Source organism: Meleagris gallopavo, chromosome 3, assembly GCF_905368555.1.
Source record: "Meleagris gallopavo chromosome 3, MGAL_WU_HG_1.1, whole genome shotgun sequence".
In the NCBI taxonomy this organism is placed as follows: Eukaryota; Metazoa; Chordata; class Aves; order Galliformes; family Phasianidae; genus Meleagris; species Meleagris gallopavo.
This window is the reverse complement of record NC_139406.1, coordinates 34,493,311-34,521,092: the sequence shown is the minus strand read 5'-3', so window position 1 is coordinate 34,521,092 and position 27,782 is coordinate 34,493,311. Positions and strand designations below refer to the sequence as shown.

General features: G+C 39.6%; 1 protein-coding gene and 1 long non-coding RNA gene across 5 annotated transcripts in view; one reads left to right on the top strand and one right to left on the bottom strand.

Annotated features, from left to right (window-relative positions):
* Window positions 1-4,599, bottom strand: part of LOC146544660 (uncharacterized) — a 38,459-nt gene extending 33,860 nt beyond the window's left edge. Inside the window, exon 1 of the long non-coding RNA XR_014882386.1 lies at window positions 3,683-4,599. This is a non-coding gene — a long non-coding RNA (uncharacterized LOC146544660). The remainder of the gene's footprint in view (window positions 1-3,682) is intronic.
* A 3,694-nt stretch (window positions 4,600-8,293) lies between these two features.
* SLC39A6 (solute carrier family 39 member 6) lies at window positions 8,294-27,673 on the top strand. Of its 4 annotated transcripts, XM_019613895.3 has the most exons (11): window positions 8,294-8,626; window positions 8,713-8,791; window positions 9,049-9,782; window positions 11,056-11,236; window positions 11,504-11,673; window positions 12,679-12,891; window positions 14,282-14,351; window positions 15,562-15,939; window positions 19,495-19,575; window positions 21,863-22,053; window positions 22,767-27,673. In XM_019613895.3, the coding sequence occupies exons 3-11, from the start codon at window positions 9,057-9,059 to the stop codon at window positions 22,917-22,919; spliced, it is 2,163 nt and encodes a 720-aa protein (XP_019469440.1). In that variant the 5' UTR covers window positions 8,294-8,626; window positions 8,713-8,791; window positions 9,049-9,056; the 3' UTR covers window positions 22,920-27,673. The 4 variants fall into 4 exon arrangements, with proteins under 4 accessions (XP_019469440.1, XP_085076723.1, XP_019469439.1 ...); XM_085220597.1 differs by lacking the exon at window positions 8,713-8,791 and having other exon boundaries at window positions 8,294-8,473; XM_019613894.3 differs by lacking the exon at window positions 8,713-8,791.
* Window positions 27,674-27,782: the final 109 nt, after the last annotated feature.

Sequence of the window (27,782 nt, the reverse complement as noted above, 5' to 3'; positions counted from 1 at the left end):
CTACAACTGACTTGTGTAACCACTACATCATTTTTTTTTCTTCCCTGTTAAAAATATTCTGGTGATTCTTTGAAGAAAATAATCTCTCCTAAGTTTTAGATGATGGGAAGAGATGTGACCATATGGTCATTGAGTATGTAATGCTCACAACCTGATTTACAAGGCACACTGAGAACTGTCACGGGATGATTTGTCATCAGTGCAAGTTTTGCTTTCTAACAAGAAATTAGAAAGCATTCTCTGAAAAACAAACAAACAAACAAACAAACAAAATAGCAAAAAAAGTCATTTGCTGGATGCCTAAGCTTGACTACTGTAATTTATTTTATTCTGATTTCTTCCCATGCAGCATTTCTGTAGCAGATCTCAGTGCTGACTGCATTTTGTATTGTGGAGAAAAACTAGTGGAACAACTCATCACAGCCAAAAAAAAAAAAAAAAAAAAAAGTTTGAACAAAAATGCTTACATATAGGAGAGTTCTTTTGCTGTCACTCATGCTCTACTTCCAATTTTGTTTCTCTGTTTTACTTTAAAATAGACATCTTGAAAACATAAATGATTTTGGAAACAGTATTTGCTATCATTATGGAGAGTTTTGTTATTTTTTGGACGTGAAAAGTAGTAATGCATTCTTAGTAACTTTGTGCTGATTGTGAATAGCATCTTCCAGTTGTACCACAGCAATAAGGTTACTCTGGAATTGTGCAAAGCAGTTTGCTCTCTAAATGAAGAAAAGAATCCAGGTGACTTTCTTACAACAAGAAAATTTAAAACTGAGTAGTAGTAGAGAACAATCATTCTGTTTACCAAAGGACAGAGAGCTGTACCTTCTGGAAGGGAGTGTTAAGAACTAAAATTGCAAGCAACAGTTGAAAGAGAAGAAAGAACTGCAGAATTTGACAGTTATGGCACTAAAAGTAGCCATGTACTTACATGCCTGAGGCAAATAATATTGCTACTTAAAAGGCTGAGTTAGGAGAGCAAGTGTTAGCTATAGCTTCTGGGCTATCAGATCACCTGAAGCAAGTTAGAATGAAAAAATCAGTGCAGCACAGCATTCAATGTGTTATCAGTGCCCAATAGCAGATATACTGCCTACTGAGCTGGGGTTTTGTTGTCATTGTCTAGCAGCAAGATCATTTGTTTTAATGACCTTCTGCCATCATGTAAAAGCAAAAGCTCTTTTGATTGGATGTGAGGTAAAATTAAAGGCTAATTGGTATTCCACTGACAGTATACAGTAGGTACCTCATTGTGCTGCTGACAAGATCTGATTGATGCTGCTTCAAGAACATACAGGTTTAAAGGAAATTAGTTTGATAGGAAAAGAATTGCAGCACCAAATTTTTGAGTTATCTACTAGTGTTCCATTTCACAAGAGATATTATACCATCCAAATTTAATACATACCAGGCAGAAGAAACCACAATGACAAAAATCCTGAACATTATTGTGGCATCTGTCATATGCTGCATGATGTTATCACGTCTTTGAAACAAGTGCACCTGAACGCAGCAATAGTTTAACAAGAGTGAAGATTTCTGAGTACCAGTTCATCAAAACAGGCGAGTCTTGCGGCCAACAGTAGGCATTCTACACAGAGATCCTTTTTCCTACTAGAAGTGTTACAGGAATTTCTGAATATTAATGCTGGGCTGCTAGACATCCAGAAACACTGCACATGCCACATAGTTCTGTGTTGTATTTGCAGTAGTGTAGAACACTGTTGTGTTAGAAGAGATACAGAGTTTGTCTTGTCACGCACAATTAATACAACACATTTTGGACACTGTCTACCCTGCAGAATATAAACATGAATTTGGAACATGCCCCAGGACCTACTTAATGCATACACTCCTCTTTCTTTCCAGAAAGCTCCAGAGAGAAATGTGGCAACAGTTTTAATGCATAGAATACACTGCAAATGCTTGTGACGTAGGCCTCGTGTCATTACAAGGTTGCTTTAGGTATTACCTTAACTGTAGCCATAAAAGCTTAATTCATCAGTAGTTAAACTGGTATTAAACCAGTTTAAAAAAAATATTTTTAAATGACAGAATGTGTCAAAGAGAAAGGTGGTCAGCCATAAATCCAATACTGCCTTCAGCACAAATGGAAGAACCACAGTAGAGGTCACTGATGCAATCTTTCTTTTGTAAGACACTGCACTTAAAAGTAGAGACAATATGCTTCTACCACAACCCTCATTCTTCAACATGAATTTTCTCAGCTCAATCAGAGCTGCTCAATCTTACATTGTTATCTCAAGTAAAGAAGTGAAGGCAATGGGTGTCATAAAGCCCAGTGCTATCTTGGTTAGAGTTGCAGCCCTGCTGTGCTGACTAGACCAGCTCTTATGGGATTCAGGTTTCTGTTCACACAGTCAAATAAGCAAAACAGGAACAGACAAAAGAGGAAGATATTACTTCTGTGTGGGAACTACAGCTATACATATTTGGTTATATAAATATTTGGTTTTTTTTTTTTGACAGAATACCTAACCTTCTGTGTTTTAGAGACATATAAAATGTACATGTTTGATGATGTTGGATCTCTTAGGCAACTTTCAGAAGTAAATAAAACTCTTGACTCCAGATGACAAACTGTACTCAGACACTTAAACCATTTTATTCCTAAGGCACAAAGGAATAGAATCTCCATCCTGGGATACCTTGTATTTATGTTGTAGTTTTCACTGTGAAGATATGTAATAACTTATGCTACTTAAAAGCATGTCACGCATGAATAAATACTCTTATTCTCTTGCTTAATCATCTTTCAGTCAATAGCATTTAAATTAATGTATAACATGATTTACATTGTGGACACTCAGTCTGCCCAGTAAGTGGCCTCTGATCTCCCGTTCCTCCAGCTGCTGGCACCTGGACATGTAAGCTCCCCAGGGCCATTGTTCCACACCAGCTGCTGGAGCCCAGACCCCCTCTTCCACGTATGCACACACTGTGAATCTCTCTGGTACCTGCCTCCTGAATCTCTGGGTCTTTAGTTGTCTCATGTAACACACATGCAGACAGGCTCTCTGACAGCTGGTCCCTCGATCCCTTGGGACTTTCCAGTACCTGTTCTGGACCTTCTGGTTCTTCCCATAGCCAACACTCACAGTGTTTAGGTCTCTCCAATATCCAGGCCAGGTCAGAACCAGTACGTGGCTCTCAAGCCTCTTATCCTACTATCCTGCTAGTCCGGCTTAATATTCACTTACAATTACACACATGGGTGAACACATCAACACAATATACATGCACTCAGCTCCCTGAATATGTCACTGGAATTTCATTGTCTGTCACTGCCTCTCTGTGCTCATGGAGATGAGTCTCTAATCACACAGCTTGTCACACAGAGCTTATACAATGGGTGGGGGTTTTTTGTGTCATTGTTATGTGTCATAGTAAAGTTTAACAATTTAGAAATTACTTTTTATTTTTTTACCTGTTGGCGTTATTTTAGTATAGCAAATCATTTGCATTTTCTCCATGACCGACTCACACTAAAATTGGGGCTTTTCTGCTGTGAATTCCAGTCATTTTCATCTGCATTCTGTACTGTTATTCTGGATACATCAATAGCATACATCAACACACACACCAATAAACAGAATCAAAACTACTGAAAAGAAGGATTGCAGCAGACCCAGACTGTAAAGTTCTTCTTTATAAATACCTGGTGATCACATGCTCAGTCACTAGGAGCTCTTCCACTGATCTCAGCAGCTGTTGGATCAGGCTAAAGGTAAAAGGTGTTCTGTGAAAAAAAAAATATATATATGGTGTAACCTTAATATTTTATTTCCATTCTTTAATATTTTAATCATTTCAAGGCTTATTCTTTTAAAGTGATTTGTAAACAGCTCAAAATGACATGCTTCAAAGATTTGCAAGAAAATGACTTGGGCCAATGCCCTACCCTAGCAGTTAGCTCTTCCCTAGACCCTTGTGCATTTAAGCACAGCACAAGAGGATCTAATGCTGTGCAACTTTTAAATTACTACTTCTTTTGTTTTCCCTCTTTTCTTATGAGAAGGAAGAGGAAAAGTATTCTTCGAAACGAGAACAAGCCACTACAGAGAGACAGGAACAGAGCAGAAGGCCCTTGCAATACTTACATAAGGAAACTGTTTGTGTACAATGCTTGTTACCATGTCTGCTGAAGGACGTATGCTTATTTATGTTTTGTTATTGCTCTGCACATATGCTAATAAAAACCACCAAAACTCAGCTTGCAGGTTGCTGAACATTCGCAGCCATATGGAAGCCATAACCAGTGATACTATTTTTTTCTAGATATAATGCTACGTATTTTGAAAACCAATAAGGAACACATAAATAAAATTAATGATATGACTACATTAAAATATAAGACTTAAAATATGATGCCATCAAATATGCGGTTGTTAAGTAGTTATTCGGTGTGCTACCAGACAGAGGAACATTTTGCAACAGGAACAGAAGGGATCATGGCTTTGGGGATTCCTTTACAATTTTGAAATTCTATCAGTAGTATACAAGCATTAGTGGAGATTTTAAAGAAACTACAGAGAATCACAACAGAAATAATGTGATAACAGCTGTGTAGCTTGAAACAAGTATGCTTTGGAACTTTCAGAGCAAATGTAATATTTCTTTTTGTGTAGCTGTCTAACTGAAAAGTTAAAATGCAAGGAAATGTCAGCCTTTTCAATTTTTAAGAAACTTTCAGATAAAAGCTGATATGTTGAATATTTTCTAAGAGGAACCTCAGCATCACACTCAAAATCCTTTCCCTATCCACCTATCATCACCTCCATTAAGTGTATAACATTGGGCTCATACAACACATTTTTGATGAAGCCCTGCAACAGCTAGAAATTGCAGGCATGTGAGAGACTAGAACTGAATTAAAACAGTCAGCATCTCATTGTTCCCAAAATACTACGGTTTTGGGGGGATCTGGAACAGGCTACCCAGAGCAGTGGGCATGGCCCCAAGCTGCCAGTGTGCAAGAAGTGTTTGGACACCACTCTCTGACACAGGGTTTGAATTTTGGGTAGTTGTGTATGAATCCAGGAGCTGGACTCAATGATCATTGTAGATCCCTTCCAACTTGGGATATTCTATGATTTTGTGATACATACTTGGCAAAACAATCAAGAAGTTTTGGAACAACATTATTGCCAATAGTTAAGCAGGTTATATTACCACTAAACATTTCTAATATAAATGCAGACTAGCTGGGAAAATAATTGTGATATTCACATGTCCGGGTAGGAACAAACCATCTGTAGGGACTGAGCAGTTGGCTAAGGAGTTAAGTTCACTGTTTCTCTACAATTCAATGAGAGCTCATTAACACTTCCTCTGATACAGCTCACACACTCCTTTCCTCACCTACCACTCACTGTTCTTGTCTCACACTACAGCTATTTAATTGGTTGATGCAATTGGATTAAAGATTTTGCTCATATTGACTACTGAAACAACCAACTGTTTGAGGCTATGCTTAAGGTTAGAGATTCAAGACCAGATGAGGCCTGACAGGTCCTTAAGTCTTTTTTTTTTTTTTTTTAATTGAAGGCCTGTTATATAAAACAACCACAATCTAGCTCAGCTAATGGCTGTTAATGGACTTTCTGACTTTAGCCAGAATAACATCTTAGCTACATGAGTACTATAGTTCAATTATAAAAGACATAATTGCTTGCGGAAGGCAAGCTTGCTTTCAGCCTGCTGCACTGACACTTAGAAGCCCTGCTCCTTGTGAGACTGAATCACCACTCCCTTCCCTGGGCTCCACAGCAGTTATTGCGTACATCCATTGTACTCCTCCTCATTCACCTTGTTTCCAAGGTGAAAAGATTGTTGCCTCCTGGAAGCCTCTCCAAACAGAACAAACAAAAGTGGCATTGAGGGTGGTCCTTCCCATCTCTGGTGCACCGTCGTGGAGGTCTGGAGTCACAGGTGGCGTTAGAGCTGCAGGCACACAACGGATCAGAAGCAGTTGAGGTGCCGCCTGATTTGCTCTCCGCTGTATCTCTAAATAATGTCTTATAATGTGTTATACATTCATTGAACAGTCCACAAGGGACACCAAGATACTTGTTTTATGTAGCCATCGCTATGATTTATATAGCTAGGTGTGGTCCAGAGCTCCTGGCTGGACATGTTTTCAGAATAAATCTTGAGACAACAACAAGAACAAAGACAATTCAGGTGCTTTGATTTTGGCATGAGGTAAACTTACTGAGATAATTTCAAGTATGATAAAAGAGATTTGGCTTCAAGTTTACTGCAAATAAGTTTGGTTTTTTTAAAGGATTGTTTTTACTACCCCCTTTTTATTATTTTTTTCCTCAGCTAACTACTCAAATTAAAATAGGAAGGAAAGGATAGTGTTTTAGCACTGAAGACCATTTCCCTGTGACCTAAGCTCTGATGCTTAAATCTGTAAATGACCTTGACAGGATGTGAGAGGAGATAGCAGATTTGACACAATGAAACAGCAGGAGACAGCACATACATTCAAGAGGCTGGAAAAACAGGCTTACCATTCAGCATCTGTATTTGGAAGTAATAATAGTAATAATAAATTATAACAAACAAATGTCTAACATTAGCAGCTTAGGCATAAATGTTATGTCACTGCAGCATCATAAAGGCTTATGGTCAGCAGTATTCATGCAAAGGGAATTCGCATTAATGAAAAAAAACACATCCCTCCTCCATTTTGCATCCTCTTGCTCACCCACTGGGGAAAAAATGAATAGGGCTGAGGGACACAGTATTTTCTCCATACTTCAAAGCTAGTACAAGGAATAAATTGCCTGATCTGCTGCTGTTTCTGGAACTGTTCACAACCCATAGCTCCATTCTGCCCTCCAGTCAGCCAAACCTTTGAACAAACATGTTTAATTCATCCAGGCTTGGAGGCATTAGGTATGGAGATCTGAAACGTGAATCATCTGACAAGCCAGGGGCACTGACAGTGGTAGCAGAAAACAGAAGGAGAAAGATGGCTGAGAAGGAACTGGATGTTAAGTTCAAGCTGCTGGCAATCAGCCAAGAGACACAAAAAAAACCTCGTATTCTAAGGCTGGATTTGGTACTACCTTCACACTCCAGGAAGCTGAGAGGCCTTGGCAATTGGTGACATGGGGGGGGGGGCAGATTCAAAGCCAACTAGGATGCGTTAGCAGAACGGCACCCAGTGCCGCAGCAGTATTAATGATGCAATGGCAGAAAGTACAGTTCTGGGAATGGTACAGGAAGAGAGGGGAAACACCAAGAGCCTATATATAAATGTTTTGGGGCTGCAGTCACTTAAGAGGGGTATTGCAAAGCAGAATTTGAGAAAAACAGGGCATCTATCAGCTTGCAGCAAGTTTCAAGCCCTTCCTGAGTGACCTCCATCCTTTCTTACTTTCTCTGTTCACTTGTGCATGAAGAGCAGTTTTCTTCTGCCAGATCGTTAATTATAATGACAGATTCAACCAGTGTTCACTGCAGTACCCTTGTGTATGTCACCAAAGAGTGACACTGCTTTCCATTTACCCAGGCCTTTTGCTTACAGCTCATCAGTCAATTTCTACTCCACGAACCAATTTCTCATCCATACCCTGTGCCAGTCCTCTTTGAGGACTGGGAGTCCTTGTGTGGAACCACTCCCAGGAATCTCAGGAATGCTGTTCTATCTGGTGCGTTTTCTTACACAGCAAGTATGATCAGGTATTAGGAAGAATTTCTTCTCTGGAAGAGCAGTGAGGCAGTGGCACAGGCTGCCCAGGAAGGCGGTGGAGTCTCCATTCCCGGCGGTGTTCAGGAACATGTGGATGTAGCACTGAGGAACATGGGTAGTGGGCATAGTGGGGGTGGGTTGGGGTTGAACCAGATGGTTTTAGTGGTCTTTTCCAACCTGAATGATTCCGTGATTCCATGGAATGGCTATTAATTTGAGTTAGTACTGCTTAGCCTCTTTTCACCTCAAGGCCCTGGGCAGCCTGAGCTGGTGGTTGGTGCGTGGCTCTGCCCACAGCAGGGAGTTGCAACTGTGGGAGCTTTAAGGTCCTTTCCAACCCAAGCTATTCCGTGATTCACCACGCTTGGCTCACTTTAAGTCCCCTTAGAGCATTCTGCACCTCGCAAGGAGCAGCCCGACCACTTGCACACCCAGTCACGCTGTCAGAACCAAGGCTCCCCTCAGCACACAGCCGTGCCCGCAGCCCACGCCCAGCCTTACCTGTCCCCCAGCCCCTCCCGCCCCCGGCGCCCGCCGCCGCGTGACACCGCCCCGCTTGCCCATTGGCCGCCGCACCCGGAAGGGGCGGGGCGACCGCTGACCCGCGTGTGCGTCGTCTGAGGGGCGGCCGCGGGTGCGGGTCTCGGCGGCGGCCTGCTGGCTAAGAGCAAGCCGGTGCCGCGGCTTCCTCCTTCTCCCCGGTTCCCTTCTTCCGCAGCGGCCGAGCTGTGGGACGGAAATCGGGTAGGCGTGCGCTCGCTTCTCTTCACTGCGGGGCGGGGCCGGCAGCCGCGTGGCGGCGGCTCGGGGCGGGGTACCGCCCGCTGAGTTGTGGCGGAGGCGGACCGCGTGCCTGGCCAGAGGAGATGTGCGACAGCAGCGTGTGAAGCGTCTGAAGTAAGTGCTGGGGAATGCAGAGTGCTTGCCTTGTTGGTCAGCCAAGAGCAGTGAGAAATTAACGTTGCAGGGTTTGGCCCCATCAGGAACTCAGTTGGCACGGCTGTGAGGATGCTGTCAGTTTGTCTCGTGTTAGAAAGCTGCTTCGGGCCGAGCTAAGCCGAGGTGAGCTTACACCCCGAGCAGTGACTGTGGCCGGGCACGTCGCTGTGGTGCGCAGCTCCGTCTGTGCTGCGTGAGGATGGGAGGGCGCTGTGTGCTGGGAAGTCTGTATGGCTCTTCTCTGGGTACTTTGGTAACTTGAGCAAGGCTTTTTTTGCCAATTCTGGAAGTATATTACAGATTAAGACGTCAGTTTTCTGCAAACTGAGAAGCTTTTTTATTGTGTTTTTTTTTCCCCCCTCCACTTAATGCCTAATAAGGCACTGCAATGGAGAGTACAGTGTCTGTCACGTTCCTCGTGTCGTTTTTCATACTGTTGTGTGAAAGTTATCATCGTGGAGTGGAGACGACTACTGTTGTGCAGACACTGGAGAGAACTTTTCCAGAAAAGGCAGCTGGCATTAACGATGACTTGGCAGGATTGAGACAGAAGCATCACCTTCAAGAACTTTTTAATCGTTATGGAGAAAACAACTCTCTGACAATTGAAGGATTTAGAAAACTGATCCAGAACATAGGGATAGATAGAATGAAAAGGATTAAAATAGATCATAACCACGATCATGACCATGACCATCATCTTCATCATAACCACATTTCCTTGAGTAAAAACTCTGAGAAGACTGTTTGTCCGAACCACGAATCTGATGCTAACAAAGACCCCAGGAACAATCATTCAAAGGAACCTCATAAAGCAGAGAATGCAGACCATCAGCACAACTTTGTCCACAGTAAGAACACTGTCAATGAAATCACTGGGTCGATCAACACTACTCCCACAGACGGCAGTTCTGAACTGCAGAATTTGGAACCTGCAGAAGGCAAGTCTGTTGCTCAAGTAGGCCTGGCTGGCTCTAACACCATTAATATCACAAATGGAAGCAGTACGAGTTGGCTTGCAAACACCAAGTCAAATGAATCTCATGTTTCTCCGAAGGAATTGGAAAAAGGAAGCTATCTGTATTCCAAACTTAAAAACACAAATACCCAAGAGGTGAGATGCTCTGTTGTGTTTTGGGTCCATAAGCCGTAACAATGCTCCTTACTTACTGGGAGCTTAATGTTTAACTGGGTCCAGGCTTTATAGTATAACTATGTTCATAGAAGAAACATGGAAAATAGCTTTTCTTAAACCTTAACTCTTTGGCCTGAAAAAGTGTTATGCTCAGAAAATACATACACTATCTCATTTATGTAATACTCTTTTCTTAGAAGGAAATGCATGTTTATATTATATATAAACACAAATTTGTTTTTATATACTTATTTACTTACTCTAAAATATGCAGTGACATCGAAGAGCTCTATTTAGGCAAGCATATACAAATTAACAATACTCTGTAGGAAAACTCCCTTTTACTTCATGCAAAAACAGCAAGGGAATTTCAAGTATCCAAGGCACTGAATACTCAAATACTGCTTTCTTGAAATGAATTTCTTGCTGTGTAAGTGCAGCCAAAAACCATGCGCATGTGTGATTGTGTCTATAGAGCTTGTACTTTTGTGCACGAGAGCAGGAAATAAATACCATGTGCCCCTGATCTGGAAATAACTGAAGAAAAGTTTGCTGCCAAATGATGCCTGTTATTTTAAGGTAGTGAAAAAGAGTGCTGATGAAGTCAATCATTTTGTTGTAGACAGTTCTGTTACATGATCTTTCTCCACCAAGAGCTTTAAAAAGCAAGTGTCCCTCTGGAGTGTTAATTGTGTGGTTATTCTAGTTAATTCAGAGCTGTGCAGCGTTTGATTAGTGGGTGCTTTATTTGTGAGTAATTGTTGCATTCTGCACAATCAGAGCAGAAGTGCTGCTGTGGGAATCAAGGGGAGTACTGAAGCCTGTAGGTCATGGAGTGGAAAGCTCTTTGCTGAGGGAGGTGTGTGGTGGTAGTGCTCTGTGGAAGACTTTCCACGGTAGTGACATAAAACAAAGCTTAAGAACTTTTGTATTACTTCCTTATCCAGCCTTTAAAACAGAGTCAGAAGTGTTAGGTTTTTTCTAATCTCAAAACAAACCATCTGTCCTCCTTGTGCTGAGAATGTGTGATAATCACACATCATCTGTCAGCGCTGCCCAGCTCGCCTTCTGGGCCAGAAGAGAGGATAAAGGTGTAGTTCTTACTGAAATGATTTGTTATTGCTTTTTAATTACTGTCCGTGTAGCTGTGGTCACGTGGGGTTGCTACCGATTTCAATTAAGATAGGAGATGCAGTCATTTTAAGATACGGTATTTTGATTCTGGCTAACCTTAAGAAATGTCTTTCCACAGTGCTCCAGTGCATCAAAGCTGATGCAGTCCCATGGAATAAGCACTGAAGTATTGTTGTCTGCCACAGAATTTAGCTATCTCTGCCCAGCTCTTATTAATCAGATTGATGGGAAGTACTGCATAGTCCATGCGAGTAGCGAAAAAGCTGAAGCTCCTCCGAAAGGTTATTCTCTGCAAATAGGTAGGTTATTTTTTTTAATGAGGAATAAAAGCCTGCTCAAAACCCATATATGTTATAAATCTCAGAAATGTAGTTCAAAGCTGAAAGAAGCTGATGATTTTCTTTTAGGGCCTCTTATCACATATGGACCGTAAGTCTTTATGGCCCGCCACTTGCTAATATCTAATCAGATGATAAGAGTATTTGATTTAAAATAATAATAATAAATTTAAGCAAACAACATCTCGTGTAGCAGTTGTTTACATTTTCTTTTTCTTCTTTTAACAGCTTGGATTGGTGGCTTTATATCCATCTCAGTCATCAGTTTCCTTTCTTTATTGGGGGTTATACTGGTACCTTTGATGAATCGTGTGTTTTTCAAATTTCTTCTAAGTTTTCTTGTGGCATTGGCTGTGGGGACTTTAAGCGGAGATGCCTTCTTACATCTCCTTCCACATGTAAGTATTAATTACTGCTTCATTAGTTATTTCAAGAGGGCCATACTGACAGCTGGCTGTGTCTACTGGTGGTGGTTTCATTAATTAACATATGCTAGTAAGATAGATTATTTAATAGAAATATTTTTTTTTCCTCTTAATAACTTCCTGTTTGGAGCTGTTTGTATTATTTCTGTCAGTCTTATAGTGTAAACCTTCACCCCCCTTTCTCTCAAGCTGTATCCTGTTTTCTCAGCCTTGCATGCTGCCAAATTGCTCACAGTTTGTCGCCCACAAGAATTTTGCATAAATGTTTTTCTAGTCATTATTGCAGTGGCATCTCTTTTTCCTCTATCAGTTTCATGAACCTTATAGGCAGCAGAAATAGTTCACTGTGCTCTTTAAATGGGGAATAGAAAATCAACCGTTTCATGTTGTCAGACATGTATGTTGATTGCTTATCCGTTGTAATGTTTTTTTTTAGGACTTTAGAAATGTTCAATTCTGACTTAAAAACAAACAAACAAACAAACAAAACATTACTTGATAGGCTTTGAAATGTTCTGTTACTGATAGGTAATACGGACAATAAAATTGGAATATGATTGCAACGTTTCTAAATTTCTTGAAGCTCTTAATCACATTTCTAGATCCAGCTTCCAGATAAGATGTACTAAACAACAGGTTTCAGAGCTGTGAGTTCTTTCTGTTCATTTCTGTTAGTCTTGAACTTTCCGTGTGATGTCCCTGAAAATCTAAATGTATGTGTATGAATGTGCATGCATGTGTGCATTATACCTGCAAGTAGCTTCACTGAGAGAATGAAGGCCAGGACTGTTCTCAGTAGTTTCTGTCAAGAGATTTTCCTTGTAATTGCTTGAGGTTGTATCCTGAGCATTTATCCCATTCTAAGTGCTAAATCTGTACTCAAGATTTGAGGAAGAGAATGTACAGAGAGCTTTGTATATTTCTTTTGTTGTCAATTCTTCTGAATATAATGATTTCCCCTCTTGCTTCTCCCTTTAGTCTCATGGAAACCACCACCATCACCACGAAAAGGCTCCGCTTGAACAGAACAAAGGTCCTCTGTTCAAGCATCTTGTTTTTCAAAGTACAGAAGAGAGTGCTTACCTGGATTCTACATGGAAGGGACTTACAGCGCTGGGAGGCTTGTATTTTATGTTTCTAGCGGAGCATTTGATCACTTTAATAAAGCAGTTTAAAGACAAGAAGAAAAAGGTAGAGAAACGATTAATTTGAATTTGTTGCGTTGCACGATGACTTCTGAGTACACTTTTATAGAAACAGAAGGATTGTGTATATTGTTATTGGGTATAGTAGCAATTACTGACTAGATTAGCACTCTGTTCTATTTCTCTTGACAACATTGATGCTTTCAAACTAGACAGTGGGTGGTTTGGTTTCTTTCATTTGTGTGTGTTGTTTGTTTGTTTTGTTGTTTGTTTGTTTTTTTTTTTTTTGGTGGTCATGTTTGAGAAAAGCTCAGAACTATCTCCTTAACCAGACAGGTAGTATGTGTGAATTGTTTAATAAGCACACAGCTTTGTTTTAAGTTAGAAATTTGAGAAGTTATTGTTCATTATTGATTTCCTTCTGACTTCTCAAGGAGATTGTAGGATTGTCTAATTCTTAAAATTGTTCATTTAAATCTCATACTGGATGAAATAAGATGGTCTTGTGTGGTTACTGCATTACTGCTGAGGGAGCCCTTCTACAAAATGGTAAGGGTAGCAGTTGCTCCTTAGGCAGCTTAGCATCTGACTGCACTGCAGAAGGTGACAGAAGGTGATATCTTTAGATGGCATTCTGTTTGAAAATACCATCTTGAAAGTTTCTTTACTCTCTCCCGAAATGACACTGCAACTTCACATTACTATGCTGTGTTTTATGTGGAAGGTGTAAATAATAATTGATTTCAGTGAGTTGTAGGATCAGCAGATTCAGTGCAAAAGTTGTAAGCTCTTTTTCATGGATCCCAGCTGATTCTGTTGGTGTGGTTGATACTGGAGTAAGTGAAACTAACTGAGTGACAGGATCACTTCCACCATTTTTAGTTAAATGTATTCACAAGGAGATGATATGAAGAGTTACAAGCAAAGCTGTTATTTTCTGTATACTTGTCTGTCAGACACTGAGAATGGATTTCCTGTTGGACTAAGGCACAAGGCTTTCTAGATAGCCAGTGATTATAAACTTCTGTGATACTGATGTTAGCAAGCAATGAATAAAGATTTTTGTTTGGCTTTTCTTCAGTATGCCAGCATTAAGCATTACACTGATGTTACAGATCTAGCAGAGTAGTTCTCGTTCAGCTTATTTCTGTGTTTTTTACTTATCAAATGAACCCTTCTTTTTAGTCCTTTCACAGAAGTACATGGTGTTTACTTATTCATGTTCATTTTTTCACTCCTTTGGAGCCTGGGGAACTTTTGTCTTTTTACTGTACTTAAAAGAGTTTCTAATGTTCCTCTTCTGCCTCCTTTATATGGCTTCCATGTTGTCCTCTTTCTGTGCAGGCTGCATAAATGTTGTGAATATAGTATTGCTCATGTATATCCTGAAAAATAAGTAAAATATTCATAACTACAGTATTTTCTTTTGGAATAAGAAAAAAAATGAAGATGATGGAGAAAGTAAGAAGTTTTCAGCGAATGAAGAAAAGTTAGATACAGATGATCGTAAGTCTCAGTAATATCACTGCACAGTTGTTCTTGTGCAACAGCACAGCTTAAAAAAGCACTGTATCTGATTGATGGCAGTTTATTCATTTGATTCTTACTGTAGGTTGAATCGCTACCTCCTTCCAACTTATTCAACCATACCTAAAGAAGGTAGTGGATTCAGTTTAGAAACGAGTGTTTTGAAGTCATTCCAAGCTCTACTGGCTATGTCTGTTGCATGTGTAGATGTACCTAATGACTTCTACACTTCTGTTAGACTGCTAGATGTTGGATACAGAAGTCTAAATAACAGACCATGCATATTTAAGTCCATTTTTTGGGGGGGTTTGAATGTTTGTTCTTAAAGTTGATAATCCATAATCCAAGATGTTCAAGTACTTCATCTGCAAATGGTCTGATGTCCTGAAATCATGTTGCAAACAAAGCCACGCCTCACTAGATATTTGTAGGCTCTTGTAGTTAAGAGCAGCTTCCAGTTTTTTTAGGAGGTAATTTTCTGTCTAAAGAAAGAGATCTCAGCAGTGCAGGAAAAGAACTGCAGGCAAGGAATGTAACAAGACTGGAGTTTGTCAGATAAAGTAGGCAATGTTAGCGTGCTGTTAACGTTCATATGAGGACGCTTCACATTGTGTTTATATTCTTGTGTGTATATTTTCAGGTGCTGAAGCTTAACGAGTTGTGTATATTAATTATTTCTGTACAAAATGCAGGGATGTTTGCCAGAACTTTGCATAACAATCTTGTTCTCTTGCGTTCTTACTCTTTAGCCCAAAGATGAGTTAAAATCATATGCATTTCAGTCTTCTTTGTTCTGAGGCAATTGAACTAACAGCTCTCATGCTATGAAATTTGAACATAGTGCCTTATGCTGTTGTACTTAAATTGCACTGTGTCTTAGATGAAAAGCTTTTTTTATTCTTCTTTTTTGACTTTTTAGGAGACATTTGTGACCACAATGTATGGGACTGCTTTAGTATTAGGAGACAAAGTAAAAGATTTGTATTGTTATGACATAAGAATTTTCCCCCAAATCTGATTAAATCAAAAATTGGTTGTGGAAGTATTTGGTATAACACACTGGGTTATCAACTTCAACTTTCAGACTTGCCAATTTTTTTTTTATCACTTATTCAACTTGCTCATTTTATCTTTGTTTCCTGGATGACTTTAAAAATATATAATATTATGCTCTGGGTTTTCGTAACAGGGTCTGAGGGCTATCTAGGGACAGACTCACAAGATCCATCGCCCTTCATTTCTCAGCAGCCAGCTGTGCAAGAAGAAGAAGAAGTCATGATAGCTCATTCTCATCAAGAGGAGGCTGATAATGAATATGTATCCAGGGGCTGTAGGAACAAATGCCATTCTCACTTACACGATACTCTTGGACAGACAGATCATCTGAGTCACCACCACCATGACTACCATCACATTCTTCATCACCATCATCATCAGAACCATCATCCACACAGTCACAGTCAGCGCTACTCGCGTGAAGAACTGAAGGATGCTGGAATAGCAACTCTAGCGTGGATGGTGATAATGGGAGATGGACTGCACAATTTCAGTGATGGCCTAGCAATTGGTAAGTGGTGGTTTGAACTCAGCAGTTCTGTCAGGTGTGATTGTAGCCAGGTGTTGCTGCCATGTGTCTTTTTTGCAATATTGTGGTAGTTCTTTCTCATACTTGTACAGGTCTTCTGTGGAAGGTTAGTAGTGCTTTTTATGTTCTAGCAGTGTGTCAGTAGATCACTGGTTACCAACTGTCAGAAGAACAACTCATGGAGAGGATATCAGTAAATCAATGTATGCTGCCTTTATGCGGATTTCTGCTTCAAGAATGTCTCCATTAACTGTAGAAGTATAGAATAAGTGCATTTCTTCAGGCACTCAGTGTCCTGAACAGATTCAAAACAAGCTTAGTCTCTCTTTTTGAGAAAATGTTTAAAAAGTATTTTTCTCAAATACTGATCTTGCTCAACTCAAAATCTTGCTCTTAGTCTTTTTTTAATTTCAATGAAGTTTAATTATATTAAAGATGGTACAGTGTTTTTATAAATGAAATCAAAACATTTTCCTTTTTGTTCAGACTCCTTTCTTTCCCTTTATGCATTATAGTCTTTAGTCTTTTTTGACAGAACTTTAACTAAAAGGCCTTTTTTGGTATGACAAATGAACAGATGAATGTTCGTGTTTTGGTCTCCTGGATTTGACCTTGGAGTCTCCTTCTTTCTAGAAGGAAAACTTGATGGTAAAACTAAATTATAGAAAGTGAAGTTAAATCAGTAATCATCCTTAGTTCTTATGCTATTCTTTTATGACCTTGAATTCAATGATTAATGCTATTCTGCGTGCTGGTTTTGTTTTGTTTTAGCTATTGGATTGGATTCGTTACCAGCCTGTACAGAGTAATGAGGAGTCAGTTCAGCAGGAACAGTCTTTCAGTAAATTTTACTGCATAGACAAGTCCATTCTTGTTTGAGCAGAAAGCTCAATGGTAACTGTTTTCTCACAGCAGTATTTGCAGTAGTTCAGGTTCAGTCAGTTCAAAGAATAATGTGAGAAGAGACCTTCTGATTTAATCTTTTATTTTTATTTCTTTATGAAAGTTGAAGTGTGGAATGTAAATTTTTCTAGCAGATGAGTTCTGAATGTGTGGTAGAAGGATTTGCATTCAAATTACGTGCAGAATCAATTATCTCTTAGCATTTGGGAGGTTTAGAAAGGAACTATGATTTAATAGTTATGAAAAGAAAACTATGAGAGGCTTATAAAAGCTTATTGAGCAAGTGAGAGCAATAGCCTTTAAAAGTTCTGCCATGTTCAGACTAATGAAAATGGAGATTATCTTTTTTTTTTTTTTTTTTTTAAGTTCTGGATGAGTTTGAAAACCACCTACTTGATGTTTTGTCCATACTACTTATATAATATTTCTGCTTATTTATATGAAGATGTAAACATCTTCTGTGAAGATAAGTAAAGGGCTTTCTGGCTAAACCTAAGTTTGTTCATTTCATGTGATTTGTGATTTGGTAACTTCTGTCAGTTACTTTTTCCCTTAAATCTGTTGTGATTATTATGTAGCAGTGAGACTTAAGTGCTTTGATTTCCATCATGGGACACTTACACTGACTAGCCTTTATGACATTATGCTCTGTGATTTGAACTTTTCTGTATAGCTTCAACTAAGTAACTAACATGCAGAATGCTGTTTGTTTCCATACTAACCTTACCTATATTTTTTTCTTCTATTCTTTGAGAAAAGTGATGAGTCAAATATATTTGTAAATACCATAACACTATTAAATCAACTTCTTGAGGGGGAATACCATCAATCAGATTCATTAGTGTAGTATTCAGTTTGCTGAAAATGTGTTAAAATACAGTCAGTGAAAAATAAAAACAAATATTCCTGTTCTTAAGTTTCTCTTTTGGTTGTTATGTATGTATGCAGTATACAGCTTTCTCAACTGCTTAGGTAGTTGGTAACACAGTCAGGTTTTGTATGGTTTGCCTTGGTGGCCACAAAATTAGATTTTACCTTTTGTGACTTAACTGGACTCTTGTATTTTTACTTCCTTCTAAGTAATAAGTGATAAGACTGAAAACATTGTATAAAGGCTGTAATGTAGAGGAATTCCTAGATTATTGAGGATGCAGGCGTGAGAGAAGGTAATTACTTTCTGCTTTCCTTATCTACTCTCTTCAGGAACTGAAGCCAAATTTAATTCTGATGAGGTCTCTTGTCTTAAGAGATAACTGTAGCTATTCTGTCTCTTTCAAAATCTGACTCAGAAACTATAGAGCAGTATTTAGAAGAAAACAGATTGATGCATAGAGAAGATTGATAGTTTTCACTAATAGCCTCTTTAGCTAGTCAAGTAGCAGTAACTTGTCACTTACGTGTTAATTACTGTGTAGACTGCTATGACTAAGTGTTTTGGAGTGCTGTGTGAAATACTCCTGTTGAGGTCTTACATCAAAATAGCTTTAGTCTTGCATACTGCAGCTCACTGAATTGAACTTGGAAAATAGAACCATAAAATTGGATGCTCCTCGGAGGTCACTTGAAACACAGTGCTTGGAAACACTCAGGCCAGTCAGGGATATGCATAGCCACGCCTCGGAAACTTCCATGGACAGATGTTTCTCCCCTTCTGTGGCCAGCCTCTTCTGTTCTTGCACCTCTCACTTAATAATGAAGGTTTTATTTATGTCTAGCCTAAAGCTCCTGGTTGTAATTTGCAGCCTCTCTGACTCATTATCTATCACTGCTTTGAAGAGCTAGGCTCCTGCTTTTGTATCTGCACTGAAGGTGGCTATGGGCTGCTGTTTATTCTAGTGAAATAAGTGGAATTTAAATATGCACAGCTTCCTCAAGCTTTTAGACCATGTGCTGTAGGCGTCTGGTCATCTTGTAAGCCTACGGGCAGTATGGCAGTATTCACATCCACCTTGAGCTATCTGTTTTAGGCAGTATCTCTATGCTAGATCAACTGAGCTTTGGTGGTCTCCATACCATCATTGAGGAGGACTGCAAGCAGTGGACTTCCTTATGCAATAGCTCTGGTTGGCAGGTCTGCCTCAGACATCTACCCTGTGTGAGAGGGAATTGCTTGCCACTGAAAAGTTTTCTTCCCATTGTGCTGGCCCTAATCTGACCGTCTGAAGTGTTGGGTGAATATTTCTGGCTGAGCAGAACTCGTTTTCCTGGTAACTGTTGCCAGAAGTGACAGTTTTTTTTTTTTTGCCTGGGTGGAAGGTGCTGGGGTACTGGTGGTGAGATGGGCTTCTTTCCTGTGCTCTCACACCTGTTGTAGCCATCCCTCTGCCAGCCCTACTCCTGGATCTCCTGCGTGCAAGCAGCTACAAATGACTGTACTCCTCTTTGCAGCATGGTATTGGGCTTATTTCAGAAATCAGTGAAACTTTGTTTGCTTTAGAGGATTAGAGGGCATTATGTTGCTTTGGGGTGACATATATCAATCTTAAAAACTTCAGTGACACTTCTAAATGCTTACTGAAACATAAGAAGGTTGCAGTGAGAATAATTGGATGTCCTAACCTAATAAGCAGCTGCAACTGTGTCAGCACTTGATGACTGAATATGACCTAATGTCTTTTTTCTGTCTTTCTGTAGGAGCAGCCTTTACTGAAGGCTTATCAAGTGGTTTAAGCACGTCTGTGGCTGTGTTTTGCCATGAATTACCTCATGAGCTAGGTAAGACCTCAATATTTCAGTATGCTGCAGCCACCTAGGTACTCACAGGTGCACTCTGGGGAATTGTAGGTTATTTTATTCTGTTTTACGGTACAGTTTTTTGATAAGTCAACTTCAGCCATATCAGACTATTTACTCAGTGATACTTTTATTTAAAATAAAGTTTATGAACTGCATTAATATTCCTTTAAAAAATCTAAACATCTCTGCTACCATGTTTAATTCTCTTGTAGTTATTTACAAATTGTTCTGCATAGTTTGTAATTCTTATTGTTCATAGCACAGATAGTGAATGGCAGGAGAGTGCATGTTAGTATTTGCTTTTGTCACGTCTGTTTAATTTTATTCTCATGTGCTGTTGAAATTAAGATTACAACTAGTCAGAATCCTTTCTGTGTAATACGTGCTGCTTTTCCTTTTAAGTCTGACAACTGAGGTAGTTCCTCACTTAAATTAGAGCTACTTAAAATATTCTAAAATGCTTTCTTTTTTTAAGTCTAAGTGATCAAAATTCATGACCACAGTTTCTTATAGGAATGCCTGTAAGCTTACTGTTATGCACTGCTCCTGAGAGTAGAACTTGACTTTTTGGTTGAGCTCTGGAGAAGAAGCAGCTCAGGGGAGACCTTATCACTCTCTACAGTTCTTTGAAAGAAGGTTGTGGCGAGGTGGGGGTTGGCCTCTTCTGTTACTATCAATAGGACAAGAGGGAATGGCCCCAAGTTGCACCAGGGACGATTGAGGTTGGATGTTAGGAAAAATTTCTTCTCAGAAAGAATGGTCAGATGCTGGCAAGGGCTGCCCAGGGAGGTGGTGGGGTCACCAACCCCAGAGGTACTCAAGAAGCATTTAGATGTTGTACTGAGGGATGTGGTTTAGCGAGGAAGTGGTGATTTGGTGATAGGTGGAAGATTGGACTTGGATAATCTTGGAGGTCTTTTCCAACCTTGGTGATTCTATGATCTCCTTTCCAATTGTTGAAGCATTTTGAACATGTAACTGATAGTTCTTTCTTAGTCAATGTAGTCTTACCTGGTGTACAGAATGAGGAAAGAACAGTTTGCTTACGCTTCTTAAATTGGTTGAATCCTCTAGAAAGTGGACTGCTCAATTACATTTAATGGAGCTTGTAAACCAGCATGTATATATCAAACTATTTATTAAATGATACATCTGGCTGTCTGTACAATCATGTTATAGAAATAAATTACTTTCTCTGGAGAACATTTGTGGTTTTATGGCAGGGAAGAAATTATCTTGTTCATCTTAATATAAATTCCGTATGAATTACACAACTTGTATTAACTACACATACAAGGTGTCATTAATACAAGCATACAAAATAAGTTCATGTTACACATCCAGTGCTTTGGATTCAAATGTTGTATTTGCTTTCAGACAAGAAATCTTTCTAAAATTTAAATCCTGCTATTTTGGCCAACACGGAAAACTTACTGTGAATACCTTGTTTAACCTTGAGAACATGGAATGAAACAAATTGGGCTAGCTGATGTTAACTGGGAAAGAAATTGGATGGTATTGTTCTTAATGCTAAGCAACGTTCATAATGTTACACCAGTTAATCTTAATTGTATCATCTTGTGGGAAAAGCTGTTGTAACAAACTTCTCAACTCCACTTTGGAAACTGCTTTTAATTATTTTAACTGGAGAGAAGTTACTTTTTTCTTTTTTTAATTAGAACCAATTTTTTTTTTTCCAAATAGTAAGCTTGCAGTATTTTACTCTCTTTTGTTTAGATACATTATACTGATCTTAGGACAGATTTCTACTCTGAATGATGGGAGATCTTTCTAGCTGGTAACTGATAGGTCTTTTAAACAAAATTAAGGCTTTAAGGGTTACTTACAAATTAGTGAAGACTCCCTAAATTTAAGAAAGCTACAGTTAAAATACTAAGAGAAGTTAACAAAATAAAAGGAATCCTCTTGGTAGCACTGATTTAATCAAATAAGTGGGAATGCTTTTTTTTTTTTTTTTTTAGGAACTGCCTTGGGGTGCACGTACATATCAGGTAGAGCAGTACGTTGGTTCAAGTACGAACTATACTAAAAACTTTTCCTTTCAAGAACCATGATCATTTAAGGCTGTGAACTTGTGTTGTTCTTGGATACTTTTAATTGTTTTCCCACTGTTTTCAAACTTCATGAAGAAAAACGTAAGGCAAATGACAACTTAATCACTTAATCTTACAAGAAAGAGAAAATATGAAATGCTGCAATAGCTTCCTGGGGGTGTAAACTTCTGTTCTGTTTTCTCCTGCTGTAGGAGATTTTGCTGTACTTCTAAAAGCTGGTATGACTGTCAAGCAAGCTGTGCTTTACAATGCCCTGTCAGCAATGTTGGCCTACCTTGGAATGGCAACTGGGATACTTATTGGTCATTATGCAGACAATGTCTCCATGTGGATATTTGCACTTACTGCTGGCTTATTCATGTATGTGGCGCTTGTGGATATGGTAAGTGGTTGTGTTTATATATCCTGTGTTACACATAGCATAGTGTATGAATTGATATCAATTAAACTTTGGTCATAAATTATTCTAATCTCTCTTCTTCAACATTTTTTTGGTGCTTGAAGGTACTGAGAAGTGCTCAGTTAAATGTCCAGCTGCAAGATTGCTTTTAGTTAGATGACTGTTGGTGTAGAGTGTAACAGATGGTGTGCAACTTGTAGTCTTGCTGGCTTTTTCCACCACCAAATGTAGTTTGGATTTTGCAGCAAATCATTAGTGCTTCTTTTGGTGAAGCCAGGATTGTATTAAAATCTCTCCTGTATCTCAGAATTATGTTTGTAGAGAAGGACAAAGTGCTTAATGGATGTTCATGGAAGATTAAGTGTCGTTTTAAGAATAAAATGCTTGGTGTGGCTTGATGAAATCAGTTGATAAATAAGCCAGCTATTTACTCCAAGTATAATTAAGGCATCAGCATAATTATCATTAAAACAGTAATTAGACCACTACCGACTCTGTGTGTGTAAATAGCTTATATGAAAGTATACAGATAATATTACTCATGTTGAGTGACACCTGATTCATGAAGTAGTATTAATGCAGCCAACAGAAAAGTCTTGAGGGGTAAGACTCAGCCACCGTGTGCCACATCATTGAAGAACTGTTCTAAATGACTGTTTATTTTGAAGGTATTTAACACTCTCTTGTTTGTTTAGGTGCCTGAAATGCTCCACAATGATGCTAGTGATCATGGATGTAGCCGCTGGGGATACTTCCTGTTACAGAATGCTGGGATTCTCTTGGGTTTTGGGATAATGCTGCTCATCTCGGTGTTTGAACATAAAATTGTATTCAGTATAAACCTGTAATTTTGCCAGGATAGAGATTGGTGTTAAGTTATAATTGGTAGTTGGATTTTTTTATTCCATAACGGAGGGGTACGCTTGATATAGTCTAGGTATTTCTATTGGTGTGTTTTGTTGTCGTCCTTGGGTCTTTCAATCTCCAACCCTTTTCTCTCCCATAGCAATGAGAACTGTAAGGATTTTCACTCTGAATGTAGTATTGCATACGGTACCATGACAAGACAAACTCAGTAAGTCATAGTGAGTGCCAAATCTATTAATGCAGTGTCTCCTGTGGTGGGGGCCAAGGTGTTTTTGTGAATTTATTTACTGTATGTAAATATATGCAACAGTGGCTTTTTTTTTTTTACTTCATGTTTTTGTTGGTATAAAGAAATAAAATGTCAGTGGTTCTTATTCTAGCACAATCAAAACCAGTGAACAGAGAGCACAGTGAGCAGTGTAAAGCAACAAAGACATGCAGCAGGTAGTGTGGATTTATACTGGTAGAAACTGATCTCCGTCCACTTTGTTCAGGGGGGTGGCAGATGAGCTCACTCCATCCTCTTGGTGGTGCTTCTCCTTGTGGATTCTGTTTCCTACTCCAGTTGGTTTCTACTGCAAATGATTTCATGTGAAATTGTTTGATTGAAGTGCTTGCAACAAGTATGTTTCACCTGTTTCTTCCCCACTGATAGGAGTTACTCTTCACTGATCCCTCAAATTGGCAAGAACAGTACAGCTATTACATTGTAAAAGTGTTTCTGTAGCTGTAGTATACTTGAATAACATTAAAGAGATTTTTAAAGTAGTGTTCTATCACATTTACGCTGCCTGAAAGGGTGAAGTTGTATCACAGATTTTGATATCGTGGGGAGTAGTGTTAGTAGTCCTTTGCTACAACAGCCGCCTTGATTTGTTTTGGGAAATGGGATGACTGGGAGAGCTGAATTCATCTAGTTCTGCATAATAACATAAGATAAACGTGTGCTTGCAGAACAATTACATCCTTTCAGCTAAAGCTGGAAGACCCAAAGAGCAAGCTTTCTGACAGGTGTATAGAGATGCAGAATATGAAGAATAACCCATACGTACATGAGTGTGTGGTTTGAGCTTACTGGCTATGGTCTTAATATCTCAACCACCCTGAAAGTATCCGTAGGAAGGAAAGATGGAAAGGCCAATTGTTTAAAAATAAATAAGTAAATGATACTCTGACAAGGAGAATCCTGCATTTACGGTGTTGCAGAATTGGCAGGAAATGCGAGCATTACATTATTGTGTGCCTCAACTTTTATATAATAAGATACGCTATCTTAACTCGCTTACTTAAAACCAGAAATAATCAATTACAATTTTTCTCTGATTCAACTTTACCACTGCTTCAAATCTTCAGCTGAGTAAAAAAACTTGAACGAAGAGGAAGTATTTGATGATCCCATGTCTGACAAGTTAAAGCAGTCTGGCATATGGTGGTCTGTCATTAAAATGAAAGCCAAAACTGTCACATCAAAAATGGGTGTTTGGAATGAATTGAAAGATTTGGTTTTTGTTGTTTGTTTCTTTCTTTCTCTGGTTGAGAAAGAATGTATGCAGGCAGTGGGCTGTTACCTCTTTTTTTTTTTTTTTTTTTTTTTTTTTTTTTTACCTCCCTTCAATTCTTTACTCAGGTTAACCGGGCAGATTTATTTAAACTCCTTTCCACAGTGATGAAATACTGCTCTATCAATGTTTCTCGAGCAAGCCAAAATAATCAGCGTAGATGTGTTAAGGTTTTGATGCCAGTGCCAGAACTCATACTGAAGGATTAAATAAGAACAGATTTTTTCAGACTTGTGTGGTGAATACTTACCCTTTATTTTTTTCAACTCTGAAATAAGCAATGGCTTGAACTTCATTTCTGCGCTTTTTTAAAAGGTCAGGTATCAATCACTCCATAACAGTGGAAAATCACAGAAGGAAATTAGTGTGCTCAGTAAAATATTTACAACATCTGAATTGGAAGCAGAAGAACGAGCAAATCAAGCTCACTTTTCCTGTCCTGCAAGAGGTTACATATCTAGAAGTTGGGAGAACTGTGCTGATGATTCCTTTGCAACTTTTTCCTTTGAAAGCAGAGTGAGCAGAGCTTGTTATCATTCTCCAGATTGCCTGATCTGAAGGGACCTCAGCCTCAAAGGAAACGCTTGTTTCTTAAATCTTCCTGTAGTCAGCATTTGGCCAGTGTCTTTGGAATAGAATTTGTCTTGTTTCCTTTGAAGTCAGGAGGCAAAGGAAGGATAATACATCCTAAGGGGAGTGCTAAGGTGTGCTGGAGTCTCGTCCAACTCCAACAAATCTGCACATTATGAACCTGAGCAGTTGTTAGGAGAGAAGGACAGGCTTCTCTTTTAGAGTGCTCATTTCATCTCTAACAAGAATACTGACAAAACACAGGTGCATCCTTTCCCTTCATCAAGTGCTTTACCTTTTTTTTTTTTTTTTCTTCTTTTTTTCTTTTCCTTTATTCTACACTTCTGCCTTCTGGTGAACCCTCTGTACTTCCTTCAGAAGCTCACCTCTGAGCAAACAGCAGAAAGAGGCTGCCAGGAGTCCTGCAGTTCGTGGTGCAGAGGAACCATACTGTGGTACAACAGCCATCTGCTACATTTTTTTTGTAGCATCTCCTTGATCTGCCATTCTTTGCTTCCTCTTTTTGCTGGTTCTCACAGCAGTCTTATTCTCGTGTTCTCAAGACTGAATTAGGAAAGTTACACATATCCCACCTGTTGCTTCCCTTTCTTCCCTGCTTATAAACTGTTAGCTCACTTGAACTTGCTCTGAAGAGAAAGTAACTCCAATTTCTTTTAAACAATCTAAATTCTTGTGGCAGTTTTGCCCTTACCTGTTAGGACCGCTTCCAAACCATCATAGCTAAAGCTGTGCCTACAGCCCCACAGCTGATCTTTCTCTTTTCTTTGCTACCCCAAGTGTTTGAATGTCATCATCTTAAACTCCTAGTAAGCTGTTCAGTTGCTGGCATGTGCACATCACTGCCACCTTCTTCAGAAAAACAAACAAATCTAAAAGAACACTCCCATCCCCTCACACCCCCCTGTCAAAACTGAAGCTTCCACGCCTTGACCAGTTGGTGCCTTCTCTACTGACCTTTAACCTGAGTGGTCCGTCAATCCAGATCTTAGAACATGGCCGCTCTTCTCCTCTGAAAGTCTCTTAGTATTGCAGAATTGCAGTATCTGACTTTGGTTGTGCTCTGTCCAAGCAGGTCTTGCCTTTCCTGGGGCATTGGCACCGGTTATTGTCAGAACTGATGTGCTCCAGTTCTGGCTTCTGCATTGTTTCTCATGAGCAAGATGTGTTCCCAGGCAGAACACTCGGCAAGTCTTCTCTCCCCCATTCCTCTGAGCCTCTCACAGCTCTGTTACATGCATAAATACTGGAGCCTCCTGGTGGGTGCTGTAGGATTTGGGCACTATGGTTGTCTTTTGCCTTCTGCCCTGCACCCTCAGCCATCAGAGAAATTGGACATACTCACTTCCTTGGTTGTGAGCTATTTCAGATGTGAGTGGCTCCTGACTCAGTTTGCTTTGAATTTTTGTGGTTTCTGTTGGCCTACAGCCTTAATTGCTGAAGTCAGAAGTACTTCTCTCGTTTGTGTGGTAGATGGGAGACAGGAAGCAGACATATGGCTGAGTGTCCCCTATGAGATGTTTAGATTGGTGACTAAACAGCTATAAATCCACAGCTTCCGGGCTGTGCTTCCTGTGAGTTGTTGGCTGGCTTGCAATGAGAGAAACTGACATGAAAATATCTGTGGATCAAAATATGTTACTAATAAACCAATGTGAAAAATAAATCTGCCTGCAGTATGTGTGGGGGGAAGGAGGGTGAGATGATGAGCTGACAGTGAGCGCTTGGGTTGGCTTGGTGCTCCAGCACATTCATCTCTGGTGGGGTGGTACCAGTGACTGCAAAGCACTATGTGAGGAAACCGAAGATGGTCTGAAATGTGCTGTTTGTAGCAGTGAGGTGACAAAGCTGGCCCACGTTTTCATTTAGCAGAAGCAAAGGTTCTACTTAAAGGTACTTGCAGTGAAAGTTCTCATGCTTTGACAGAGGGATAGAGCAGAGTCTCTAAGCCGCCTTTTATTTTTATGCATTGTTGTTTCTGAGCAGCTTGTGTCTGCCTGTTGTGGCTGATAAATGGGAGCACCTTTTTTTGTGTGTCCTTGTTAACTACAATACAGAGCTGAGCGTTGAACGCAGCTGTATCCATCTTATGTAGTGCCTGTGCTGGCCTTGGGCAAACAGAGTAAGGAAGGGTGGATTCTAAGTATGTGGCACAATGAAAATCACTTTCTTCTTAAGCTTTTGGCTTGTATGTGTATGTGACATCAGTCATGTGCTGTCCTTACTTGCAGCTAGAGTTTCACTGCACATATGCCAGTCCTTGCCTGAGTTCTTGGCCTGCCTGGGTCAAGCAGCGTTGCTGTTCTGTATTGATGGGGGATGTTGTTGCAGGAGCACAATGAACTGTGTTTAAAAAGCATTCAAGATGTAAATCCAAGTGGCTTTTCTGCTGCATGAATTCAGAGTCAAATGTAATTACAACTTCTGTGGATACCTAGTTTGTTCTGTTTGCCACAAATAGAAGCAGAAACCATGTTTTCATGCAATTGTTCTTACTTGAAATGTTGTCTTGGTACATTTAAACAATTATTTTAGCTGCCATTGTATTGCTATGTGCCTGATGGAATAAACCACTGAACAAAGTGCTATTCCTTGTGTTTACTTGGAAACCGCACAGGGTTTGGGTTGGAAGGACCCTCAAAGCCAAGAGTCCCATCCAGCCTGGCCTTGAGCTGTGATGGGGCACCACAGCTTCTC

Coding starts and splice junctions, on each gene's coding strand:
- SLC39A6 (XM_085220597.1), top strand. CDS start 9,057: ATGGAGAGTACAGTGTCTGTCACGTTCCTCGTGTCGTTTTTCATACTG. Junction 11,237..11,503: donor AGGTTATTCTCTGCAAATAG/GTAGGTTATTTT, acceptor TTCTTTTAACAG/CTTGGATTGGTGGCTTTATA. Junction 11,674..12,678: donor TCTTACATCTCCTTCCACAT/GTAAGTATTAAT, acceptor TTCTCCCTTTAG/TCTCATGGAAACCACCACCA.